Source organism: Columba livia, chromosome 1, assembly GCF_036013475.1.
Source record: "Columba livia isolate bColLiv1 breed racing homer chromosome 1, bColLiv1.pat.W.v2, whole genome shotgun sequence".
In the NCBI taxonomy this organism is placed as follows: Eukaryota; Metazoa; Chordata; class Aves; order Columbiformes; family Columbidae; genus Columba; species Columba livia.
The window spans coordinates 174,360,925-174,373,905 of NC_088602.1; the positions used below are offsets into that span (position 1 = coordinate 174,360,925).

General features: G+C 41.1%; 1 protein-coding gene across 3 annotated transcripts in view; it reads right to left on the reverse strand.

Moving 5' to 3' along the window:
• Positions 1-11,993, reverse strand: part of NUP107 (nucleoporin 107) — a 31,353-nt gene extending 19,360 nt beyond the window's left edge. Inside the window, exons 1-6 of one of the 3 annotated variants that reach the window (XM_065048318.1) lie at positions 11,652-11,993; positions 10,788-10,873; positions 8,969-9,058; positions 4,506-4,621; positions 2,446-2,581; positions 1,837-1,940 (exon numbers count right to left, since the gene is read on the reverse strand). In XM_065048318.1, the coding sequence (XP_064904390.1) occupies positions 1,837-1,940; positions 2,446-2,581; positions 4,506-4,621; positions 8,969-9,058; positions 10,788-10,873; positions 11,652-11,659 (540 nt within the window). In that variant the 5' untranslated portion in view covers positions 11,660-11,993. Of the gene's footprint in view, positions 1-1,836; positions 1,941-2,445; positions 2,582-4,505; positions 4,622-8,968; positions 9,059-10,787; positions 10,874-10,991; positions 11,014-11,495 lie in introns of those variants that run through there. The other 2 variants (XM_065048304.1, XM_065048311.1) reach the window with 2 other exon arrangements.
• Between the last annotated feature and the right edge of the window lie 988 nt (positions 11,994-12,981).

Consider the following 12,981-nt stretch of genomic DNA (forward strand, 5'->3'; position numbering starts at 1 on the left):
TAGATGATACTCCACACCATGAATTCCCTTATTAATAAAAATAATACTAACACAGCCTAGAGGCCATAAACCAAGAGAACAGCTTTGTTTTGCAAGGTACTGTACAAATCCAGGATAAAAATAGCTTATGTTGATCAATTAAAAGGCACCAAAAGACTGTGAGGAAGTGAAGGCAACCACTGGAAAACAAACAAAACCCAAAACACTAAAATAACCAACTTTCTTCCATGTACATTAATATCTCCTTCTCCGGAGACATTCAAAACCTGCCTGGACGTCTTCCTCTGTAACCTCATCTAGGTGGTCCTGCTATGGCAGGGGGACTGGACTAGATGATCTTTTGAGGTCCCTTCCAATTCCTAACATTCTGTGATTCTGAGAAGGAAACTAAATGTGAACTTGATCATTCTGTGAGATGGTGGAACTTCCGAGCTGAAATGGAAAAGAAAGTCTCTCACCAAATCAAGACAGACCACTAATCTGCTGCCCACTTGGGCACATAATTGTGGGACACACCTCATTAAAGATTTCGACATTGTCCAACTGAGCCTCAACAACAGATCTGCACAAAACAGGGCTAGCAACCCTCTACCAAAAATGTATTTTGTTAACATAGACACAGGTATGAAGTCTCTTAAAAAAATAATCTGCCCACCTCCCTCTGTTGTGATCAACACATATTGACAGAAAAATCACAATTTCTTTCTTTCAAATTGCCAATCCATGCTGATCCCAAACTATCAGTCAACAGCTAATCAAATATAAACTGTCTAAAAGAGACACCTTAGATATAACATTGAGTCCTCTACTGCCAGCTTGTTAGTAACGTAGCAGAAAACTCCTAAAACATCATAATATAATGATTTTATTTACTTATACCCAAGAGAAGTAAGTACTTTTAAATCCACTTTATTATCATTAAAAAAAATCTATACATCTGCTCATGTTTATTGTCTCTTGACACTTGCAGTGGAATGGCATCCAGTTGACATTTTTAGCATTCAGCAAGCTACACAATGGGTATTCCTGTGCCAAAGTAGTGTATGAGGAGAGAGATGCTATTCAATGCCAGTGTTCAGTGACTCATAAGACTGCAACCAGCTGGAAGATTTAAATTAGCTATGTTAAGCACTGTGACTTCTCAGCTTAAAGAAAAATAGCTACAGTACTTAGGGAAGAGACTGTAAAACATTTTAGGCCAACAACATCCTGGCTTGTATAAAGAATAGTGTGGCCAGCAGGACTACAGAAGTGACTGTCCCACTGTACTCGGTGCTGGTGAGGCTGCACCTTGAATCTTGTGTTCAGTTTTGGGCCCCTCATCGTAAGAAGGACATTTAAATACTAGAGAGAGTGCAAAGGAGGGTGATGAAGCTGGTGAGGGGCCCAGGGCAACAAAGTCTGATGAGGAGCAGCTGAGGGAACTGGTGCTGTTTAGCCTGGAGAAAAGGAGGCTGAGGGGAGACCTTATCACTGTCTACAGCTACCTGAAAGGAGGTCGTAGCATGGAGAGGGTTGGTCTCTTCTCTCAAGTAGCAAGCGATAGGACAAGAGGAAATGGCCTCAAGTTGTGCCAGGGGAGGTTTAGATTGGATATTAGGAAAAAATTATTCATGGAAAGGGTTGTCAGGCATTGGAACAGGCTGCCCGGGGAAGTGGTGGAGTCACCATCCGTGGGGGTGTTTAAAAGACATTTAGACAACATCCTTAGGGACATGGTTTAGTGCTAGAGCTAGGTTAGGTTATGGTTGGACTCAATTCTGAGGGTCTTTTCCAACTAAAATGATTCTATGATTCTATTCTAAAATAAATTAAAAAAACAAGCAAACTACTTACCTGACTGCTACAAATACTTTCATACTCATCCACAAGATCGAAAATGGTAGTTGATGTATGTTTCAGGAAGGAATGCAGAAAATCTGAGTACATGCTCATAGTAGCTAGAACAGATTAAAGAAGAAACAGACACATTAGTCAGACACAACGTGGTAAAAAAAGCACCAATATGCTACAAAAAAAGCCCTTCTGATAAGAAGGCATCTTGTCTTTCATAAATCTAAATGAGGACAATGATGATACGAACTATTTATATCCCATAAGTCAGAAGAACTTATCAGCTAAGACAGTAAGATACACAAAAGCTATGAGGTAAGTAAAATAATTCTAAAACTGGTGCTGTAAACATGTCATCTGAGAAAGTTTTAACAACAAACTCATTTGTGTATCTCCACAAAATTAATCCAGTTTGTGTCTTACATCACCAAAGCATTCTATTTGTGCCATCAGGTTCCACAGAAGACACAAACTCTCAAAACACCAAAAACTGGAAGAGATTAACTTTCTGAACTTTTTAACACAGAAAAAAAAACCCAAAGCAACCATATATTGATATCCTGCAAATAAAAAAATATAGTCAATTATTATGAAAACTTCATATTGTCTCACCAGCTTCCCCAGGATCATCCTCACGCAACAGTACAGCGCTCATGGTGACATCTTCTGTCATATTGGACATGTCTAGATTGGCAAACATTCCTGTCTGCTGAGGCGAAAGTGCCATTGTCCAGCTACTTTCATCCAACTAAAATCATAACAACAGCATAAGGAAAATAAATAGCAATCTCAGACTATTATAAGCGTAGCTCCAAGATTTTCATTCTCTGTGAGTGGTATAAACAGAGCAATTCTAAAAATTTATGGTGAAATAACTGCCATTAGGTAAGGTGCAACTATGCTTTTAAGAAATGGCTCTGAAAAGATATAACCTGGAAAAAAGAAATTCTGAATGTTTTTTTCAGGAAACGACTGAAGTAGAAGCTAATCTAAAAGATGACCTACTTCAGAACACTGTATCGTTTTTCATATTAAAACAAATAATCACTGTAAACTTTCATTTCTATTATGCTTTATGCTAAATGTTTACTAGGTATTCTGCCATTCAAAGTAAAAAGAGACACAATAACATTGGCTAGGTTGTAAAGCAGCTGTCAGTTAAACAAAATAGTTAAAATTTGGATTAGAAACATTTACCTGCCTTTCAACCTTCTTTGTGCATTGCCCAAAACCATTTGATCGAATGAAGCAATATATTTTTAAAATAATAGCAGCTATCAGAATATTACAGGGGGAAATAAAGACATACCTATATCCTTCTGGGGCTATTTCAGGGGAGGTATTTGATATTAGACATCAGAGCAGCAAAATGGCCAAAACAGAAGACAGACTGTACATATACTGCACTGACAGGACAGTCTCCTATGGCTGTTTCCATGACAGCAATTCCTTTCTCAGCGGTAATTAATACTACACAGAGACCTAGAGATGTAGTACTGGTTGATTCTTTTTCCAGACTCTTAAAATGGTCCCATCCAAACAAGTAGGAACAGGGAACCAGATGACATTGCTGCAGAGGTTTCTTAAGCACATCCGAAAACTGTGAACATATACCTGTTAGTCTTCCTTTCACACCCCTGTTTCTACCCACAGTGTTCCTCTGCCATTATTACCCTCTAATCCAACTGTAACAGAATGCTACAGCATTCTGATGGTAGAGTAAAAATAATGAGAAACTCTGTTCCAGTAAAATCATGTCAGGTCTCTGAGGAAAATACGAGAAGGGCTGATAAGTGTTCTTATCTACCAGCAAGTATATTTCCACGAGACACAATTTTAAGTCCTTTTTCCATCACCCTCCTGTGAAAGCCTTTGTCTAGTCTCAATTTTCCCCCTCCTAATCTAAACTGGATTCAAGTCAGAGCACTAAATGCTAACCTAAAATGTACTCCACTCACAAAACACCCATTACAGAATGACAAGAGGCTCTGAAGGAATGGAAAAATGCCACTGCCAAGAGCTGTATACATGTTGATCAGCTAGGCCCCAGAACCTGATTAATTTAAAGAAACAACCAGAAGGGAGAATGAATTAAAATGCACACACAGAAAGACATCTTAACTTGTTTTGAGTTAATTTAAAAATAAATGGCGATAAAATACTTCAGACATCCCTACTGATAACTTTGTTAATCAGTGTTTTTCCAAAGACATCATAGTAGAAGATAATCAATGTCATCTGAAAAGTCATCAGAAGATGTTGTTCTTTGAAGTCCAAACTTTAACAACCAAGTGAAGCCTAACACTGGAGAGTGCTAAAATAAGAAAAAATCTGAAGATTTAACTTGCTGACATCAAACAATTGTCTTTGAAGAATTTGTAAACAAGGAAAGTCAAGATTTTTGTAGTCACAAGCTGATGTTATAAGGACTAGCTTAACACATATGTTGTATTTAACAAGTTCTTAAATGCCTCTATTATTCCTCACTGCCACATCTCAAAGAACACCACAGTAATAAGTAATACTAGTAGCAAGCACCAAAAGTAGCACTAGCAAGCTTGTACCACCCACAGTTTGTCCTTAGTGCAAACAGCACTGAAACACTGTAAACTTGTAGTTTCTTACCAGTTTCATAGGAACAAAAGGAGAAAAAGGTGCTCTAATCACCTTACCATTGACAGATTGCTGTAAAGTCCAGGAGATGGTAAAATCAGTGGCAATTTCCCTCCTGTTCCCAGGATGGCAGACATATCTGATGACTTCATGGAGCCTCGAGTTAGTGCAGTACCTGAAAGAGAGAGAGCCTTTTCTGAAAAGAAAAAATAAAGCCACTACGCTTTATCAGGGAGCTCCAAAGGAACTCTTACAACAGATATTCATGAAATCCTGCTCAGTCACAGAAGAAACAGACAAAACAACCTGATGGAGAAGTAACTTGCTCCTGTCCATCTTCATTTTCCTTTCATCAGAAGGCTTGTACCAAACCCACTAATGCCAATTATAAAAAAAACCCAAGTCTTAGGCCAAACAACACTCAGAAATAAGGAGGTTAATTACCAATAATGGAACTTCATAATCTTCACATCTGATTACACTCGAGTTATATAAACACCCTATTGACCAAGTCTGGAGCATACTCAAGCCCTAGTTTTTCAAGCAGAGCATATATAAACATAAAGACAAAGTCTATCGTCATTTCAATTCCTCAAGACCAGCAGCACTCCTGATAGAAGTATGAAACCAGGCTGAAGCTGAGTGTATATGCGCACCAAATATGTGACACATCTTCACTAGAGTTCACTGGTAAACACACACCATGACCACAAACAGCAATACATCTGCAGTTGCTCTTTTTTGGAAATTGGTCTCCAAACCCTTGAGGCAAAAGGCAACCACAAGTCTGCTTTACCAAGCACTACATTTGCTCCGGATACTCCTGCACATCGGTGGCTAGTGTTCCCAGGAATATCTGACCCATGTTAAAAACAGTGACATTGCTTTGCCAGACAATAAATGCCATATCCTTGACAACAGGGAGCCCCACCACAACAGACCTTCAGACAGCCCAAACACCACAGAATTTGCATCAAGACAGTGGCTGCTTTGGTCCCCTTATCAAAAACAAACAGCCTGTGAAGCCATCTAAAAACACTGGTTGCATCAAGACTGTGACAGCCAAACCAGAAGCTTTGTCAACAGTGGTAACGAGGGAATAACACATAGTCCCAAGGTTTTGTTTCCAAATTTGGAGAGTGAAGGGGTTGTATAACCCTCAACAGCAGTTCTTGATAACAAGACAGGTTCAGTCAGCATTGAGATAACTTATTTTTCCTATTGGACTTGACGACTGTTAGAATCAGAGGCAAAGATTCCTACCTACAACAGCATATATAACCACAAAATACAGAGCATGTCCAGGATGCCAAACACTATCCAGTTCAGAAGAAGATCAAATGCCTATGGCACTTTTTTTTTTCAGTGACTGAGGTAAATAGAACTTTCTTGGAATTCCCCCCGGTCCTGAAAATCACCAGTAGTGTATCTCATCAGATCTCTGACACCTTCAAATGAGAAGGGGGTAAGATTATTGCAAACAGGCACAGAAAAAGTGGAAGGCTTCATATCAATAGGTAGATTTGGTTTTCCATGCATAACTTTCACACAGATGGAGAAAGCTGAAGAACTAAAGGTTTCTGTCCTTGTATTAGCACGTATCTTGAATCACCACAAATTTTCCCTAAACTCTTGAGACGTGAAAGTCAGGCATACGGAAGATCAAAGAGATAAATCAATTTCCAATCTGTAGAGACAGAATTATGGCTGCTAACATTAACAGTGTGACTCTGAAGTTGTAGATCAAAGCATTTAAATGTTAATAGGTCATCCTTCTCCTCTCCATGGCAGCAGAAAGTAACTGCTATAACCCCCCTATACATATGACACAAAACACCCCAGGATTAGGAATTTATGGGATGGCAGAAAATCACTACGTTCTATAATCCTCAAATACAGTTTTTAATATCCCCAAATCCACAGTTAGGAGCAAAAAACCTTGTCCTCAAGAAGGGAGATAATGGATGCAGTTCATCTGAACACTTTAAATGTTCCACTGTAGGAACAGAACTGCACAAGAGGAACAGAAACAGAAGTGAAAACGCCAATGCGTTGTTTGTTGCATAATATTCAAACAGTCTGAAAGAGGAGCAGCTCTGGCCTATGTAGCAGATGACACTTGTGACTCAGAAAATCTGTACAAAGCAGAGGTAAAACAGAAGCAAGCCAGGAAGCCAAGGAGAAATGCAGAGTTGTAAGAAGCGTGGCAGTCTTTGGACGTGCACATACGTCAAACAGTAAACCTTTTGAAAGGAGTGCCTGCCCACTCCTAATGCTGCTTGAATAAAGTGTATCAAAAATCATAGACACACATGTGGATAATTGTCAGCTGTGTTTAGGGAAGCTTGCAGAGAGAATCATTATTAAGAAATGAGAAATCATCCTTCTGAAGTCTGTTAAAAAACAGATGGCAGGTTTACAGAATATATGCTGTCTAGTAACATCTCCTGATGTAACATCTCTATGATGACCAGCCAGGCAAATTAACAGAACTGCTCAACATTAAACCTTCTTGATCAGAGTATTTTGCATCTGTGACCTCTACTTTCAACTGACTCTGTATTTTTGGAAGCAGCTGCTGTACAAGCAAACTGTATGCTACCTCTTACCGGAATTTTGTATTGTTGTACTTTCTGAAAACGGATAGAAACTTCACAGTGACAAAATCATGGCAAGCTGCTGGATCAACATGCTAACGGAAATAAAGATCTTCACTGATGAGAGATAATGGTCAAGATGGTATGCACATGTTCCAATTTAAAGATAAAAGTGGGAAAAAAGCTACTTGATTTTGAAGTGCTCTCTGACCATCACAGTATGACACACAACGCTTCTCTCTTAAAAAGAACTAACACATCACCCATCTACAAGCAGTCCTGAAAGGAGGATGCGGAGCAGCAGAAGGTACAACTATCCTCTTGGAACTTGCTGGAAAGCACACTGACTAGATGACGACAAAAAACAGGAATCCCTTATACAACTGTCTGAACGACAATAAAATAAAGACTACAAGAAGAGACTGACAAAGAAAAGGGAGATAAACCCTGGTGATGACATGGACACGTGAGGAATGGGCATGTTTCTTCACTTCTGCCACAACTAGTGAGGGTGGCTCTAAGAGGATTACAGACATCTTCACAATATGTTTAGTGTCAAGTCAACACTAAGAACAACTTGCCAGTTCATTGTGAGAGCTGTCAGTGCTGACACACGAGTAGCTCATGCTTGAGAAGGCTGATGCTATCAGCATTTATCTTTGCTGCTGGCTGCCAAAAGAGAAGCCACTAGATATCACCCTAAATGAGATGAAGCAGAGGCTACACAGAACTTGCCAGGAACCCTCTCTGGAACTTGGTATCTTTGCACCAGTGCCAGTTTGGGAATAATCCCCAACACACCTAGTACAGGTCAGGTGATGGAGAACACAGGGGCTGATATTGGGATGTTTCAGGGCAACCTGCCCCTAGCCACCATGTGTGGTTCCACAGCCTTTCTGCGAGATGTACTGTCTAATTTCTCCTGCTAGCAGAGAGGGAAATAATTTACTGAGGCAAATAATAAATACACCTGGTAGAAAGGTCAGCATCAGATTTAACCTGCCATGAAGAAAAAGGATGGAAAAAATACCTGAAGAGACTTTACATGACAGACACTATACAACAGACAATCTTGAAGGATTAAAACCTCCTGCAAAACCAAAAGAAGGCTGCAGAAAAAAAGGAAACAACAACCTAGACTGCTGACTAGTAAAGCTAGAATCAGTTTCAACATGTTACATCGGAGAAACTGAAATTATATTGGACATACTCTTATGCCAAACAAAGAAAATGAAGCTCAAACACCCTCCAAAAAACTGAAAGGAGAAAATCCATTGACATTCAGCAACAGCATAAATATATAAAATGTATAACATATGAACATATGTTGACTGCTATTATTTTTTTTTTCATATTTATAAATGTATTTAACTTCAGAATCACAGAATCACCAAGTAATCGAGGCTGGAAGGAACCTTTGGATGATCATCTGCTCCAACCCACCCTGCCCAAAGTAGTGTCAACTAGAAAAGGTTGCTCAGGACCTCATCCAGTCAGCTTTGGTTTTCTCCAAAGACAAAGACCTCACAGACCATCTGGGCAATCAGTTCTAGTATTCAACCACCTTTACAGTAAAAAAAAGTCTTTTATTATGTTTAAACAGAATTCCATGTATATCCTGTTCTGCCTTTGTCTTTTCACTTGGCATCACCAAGAAGAGCCTGGCTGTATTTTCATTCTCTCCCATCAGGTATTTATATACATTGGCAAAACCCCCTCAAGCCTTCTCTTTCACAGGCTAAACACAATCCCAGCTCTTCTCAGCCTTTCCTGTTATGTCACATCCTCCAATCCCCTCATCAACTTTCTTGCCCTTCATTGGACCCACTACAGTGCATCCATGTCTTTCTCCTTACGAATTGTTACAAATTATGCAGTCCAAGCATAATATTCCTTTAACTAAATACTACAGAAAATAGTCTCACCTGGCTGGCGAAGTAATGAATTAGGAGTTCGGGAAATCAACTGTCCTCTGGGCGTCATGTTTCCAATAGTGTCATCCAGTGATGTAAGAACTGATTAATAAACAAGTTAAGAAACAGTATCCTAAGCACGCTTTTGGGTCTATGCAAAATGATTGTGAATACTTGGAAAGGGAAAATAATTTGCTGTAACTCAAATATTACGAAGATTACACATCCTGTCTTTCAGACTAAAGCAGAAAGTCCCATTCATAAATCTGAATTACGTCACAAAGTGTTTCACCAAAAGCTTAAAAGCTAGAGGGCTAAAAGGGATGCTGCAAAGTAAAGTTCAGAAATATGAGCACAACAGGTCTGGGACTCCTCATTGCTCATAACTGCTCAGATTAAAGAGAATACTTCTGCCCATGAGGAGCTTCTTTATACTACATAAACCATAAAAAGAAAACCTGAGACTGAATCCTCTCTCAGTTCCAGGATGCTGATGGCTTTAACAAAAAAGCCTCTGTTTCTCTACTTTGCTTCTTCCTGGAAGCAACCAGGGTCAGTGCTGTAGGTATGGTTTACTAAGAAGCAGTGGTGTAAAAGTTTCAGTATCCTACTTTATGTCAGTATCCTATGTCCAAGATCACAATTCTTAGGGGCAACATAATCAGGGCAAATATCTCCCTAGTTTTTTCCTGCTTGCAAAAAGCAGCAGGACAAGCAAATGTACTGGATTCCTTTGCTATCATAACCAGAAAAATATCATTATATCAGCTGTCAAATTACACACTATTCTTCTCTTGTTGTAAATAAGCGGTGAGAAAAAATTCTGTGGAAATACAAGTCTATGTCTGTGCACTCCTCTTCCTATTACTGTGGATGGAAAGTTAAGATACACTGAGTAATCACAATACTCTGGATAACATAATACATGCAAAAGAGCATAAAACCATAAAATGGAGTGAATAAAACTTCTATTTTTCAAAAACTCAGAGATGGAGTTAGCTATGGCTGAAACAGTTCTCTGAGCTGATGTCAACCTGAGTTCATAACCCCACAAAAACTGTCAAAAAACCCACACTACACAAATGTGATGGCACAAGTTTAGGAGGTAGGCGATGCAACATACCTGCAAATATATTTAGCCCACAACCAAAATAATCAATCTAATTGTAGTCAAGAACTGATCATAAAAGCATTTCAACAATCTCTTACTTTCCCTGAAGTCCATTGAATAACCTGTTCTGAACCATCACTACAACAGCTTTGACATGGTTTGAGACGACAATGGGGGGAAAAGGAGCGGGGGAGAAAACTCCATTTAGAGGAAATACTATTCTGTGAAAATGCAAAGAATTGCATCTTTTTGGCTCACTCCAAAGTTCTGCTGTAAAGGCCAAGTAATGTACGATGTTGCTGAAAACAGAATATTTTTCTAAATGAAACTCATCCAGATTTCCTAGTCATATTTTCGGTCATTCACTAATAGCCCTCTCTACTAGTTTTTAGATACTGCAATCACAACTTTGTTTTTGAGGTTTTCTCCTTCTTAGTGCATGAAAATAGCATACAGAATACAGGCTAAAGAAGGGGAAAATACGAGATAGTTCAATAGCAGAATTTTGACTGCAGAATACTTCACAAACCGGATAAAAATTTCACATTGTATTCACACATTTCTCACTTTAAACAGGTATAAAACAATAACTTACTGTATATTTGAAAACCGTTCTCAACATGCTCAAAATCAAAGCAGTGGTAAAATTACACACACCTCATGAGCACACCAAGCAAGGATTAAAGAGAAGATAAAAAAATCCTCACAGAAGAAGGATACTAGAGACTCTTTTCTGAGAGCTTTGCTTCCATCCAGGTCTGGCCATCTCTGCATCATGGGGGGATGACACATCTTCAAAAACATTTCTAGAGAACAGCAACATAGAAACAACATAAGCAAGTGAATCCAAGGAGAACATACAAGTTTTTTTTTGTTGCTTCAAGTAACTCCACAACCGGGAAACTTAAATGAAGTCTAAGTCACCTCTAACGCCAGTGCTGATGTCCAGTTTCCTCTACAGAACATCTAGTATTGCTCATCACCTTGGGAAAATTAGTATTTCTGAGAACCCACACTTTGTTCCTTCTACACCACAACAGACTTTTTCTTATTAAAAAAAAAAAAAGCTAGTAAGAGATGCAACAGTATGAAATTCAATTGTGAACTGAAAAATTCAATTGAAAGAATGACATGGTTTTACTATTTTTCTTTCTTCAGATACACAATATAACCACAGACTGAGAAACTTCACCTGTCTCGCATAAAAGGAAAATACGGTTACCAATCACTAAAAGGCAAAGGAAGAGCCACAGGTGGCCTGTGAAGGCCGCAGCTGTGCCTGCCCCAGCAGGTCTGTCTGCAGAGCACCCTACAGAGGCCCGGCTCAATGAGTCCTGCGTAATTAACAACGTCAGTTTAATCTATAGGTATATTCCAGAAAAGATCAAGCAGAGTTAAAGCTCCCGGTGACACAAAAGCCCGCGATACCCCTCAGAAACTCCTCCGGCGTCGCTGCGGTTTCCAGCCCGCAGTGCGAGCGCAGCGCCGGGGGATGCGCCGGGCCGGGTCAGCTCAGCGCACACCACACCCGCGGGGGCCCGCGCTCCCCCGGGGCGCGCCGCCGGCCGCTCCCCCGCCTCTCACCGCTCCATAGCGGCCTCCGACCCGGGCTCCGGGCTCCAGCCTTCCGGCCTCCAGCCTTCCCGCCTCCGCTTGCGCCGGCCCGGAAGGAGACGGGCGAGCTTCCGCCCGCGCCGGGCGGGGCCCCGCACTGCGCCTGCGCCGCTCCGGGCGCTGCGCCGCTCCGGGCGCTGCGCCCCCGCAGCCGGCGGTGCGCAGGGACGGGCCGCTGTGAGCGGGCGCGGCCGGCAGCCTGGGACTGGGCAGCGGCGGCCGGGCAGGCAGAGCCGGCCCGCGGGGGACGTGAGAGGGTGACGGGCAAAATGTCGCTCTGCTCTGTCGGTTCCCGGGCAGTGGGATCCCGGGTGAAGCAACAAAACCTAAAAATAAAATAAAAATAGTTGAAACATTTCAGATGCTGTTCAGGTTACGCCGTTCCACAGAGAAAGACGAATCTCATGCCGAAAATGTTTTCTTAAACGTTCAGCTGCAGCAACCTCCGTCCTGGCCTTCGCTTTGTCAAAACGAGGGTGTTCTCACCCGTTCGCAAACTCGTTGCTGTGTCTCTTCCCGTCCCTCGCAGTGTGACTCGGATACAGGCGCCCAGAGGCGAAGCTGTGACCGCCCTGTGTGGCCACTTGGCCCTTCCCTGGCTGGACAGTGACAGAGTTCCCAAACTGCTGCTCCCGTTCCTCCCCAAAATGGATCCTGTGCTTTTCAACCACAGGAAAACATCGTTACTGCTGCGGCAGTGGAAGTGAGTGGGTGCTACTGACAGTTCATTTGCTTGCACTCTGGTACAATGAAAACGGCCCAAACTGCGTTTTCAGTAGACTGACAAGTTCCGAAAAACTTGCGAGTACTCAGGTGTATTTGGGGCTACAGAGGGTATTTTGCACATATTGGGCGTTTAAATTCGTCATACAGAAGGATGCATCTGAAAAAAAAAAAAAGGCAGAAAAAGCTAAGATAATACAAAGTCCCATAGGTTGCTTAAGATGCCCATGAAATGCCCAAGCTGGGTGTCCCAGTGAAGCTGCTGGAGAGCCTGACCTCAGGTGGCTTCACCAGAAGAAGAAAGCTGAGGAGCCTGATGAAGGCTGGGTGTGCAAGACCCTGAGAGAGCAGATTAGTCACCCAGGAAATACAGTTTTAGATTAAAAAAAAAATGAAGTAAGTTACTCTACCTGATAGAAGGACATAATGAACACACCAATGAAGGCAACAACCTTCATTACGGCAGAAAACTAAAAGAAGGTTGAAAGGACTATTCTAATTCAGTACTACATATTTAATAGACTGTACCTGTCAACACATCCTTACAAAACAGTGTAGCATTATTGTCTCTGTAGCG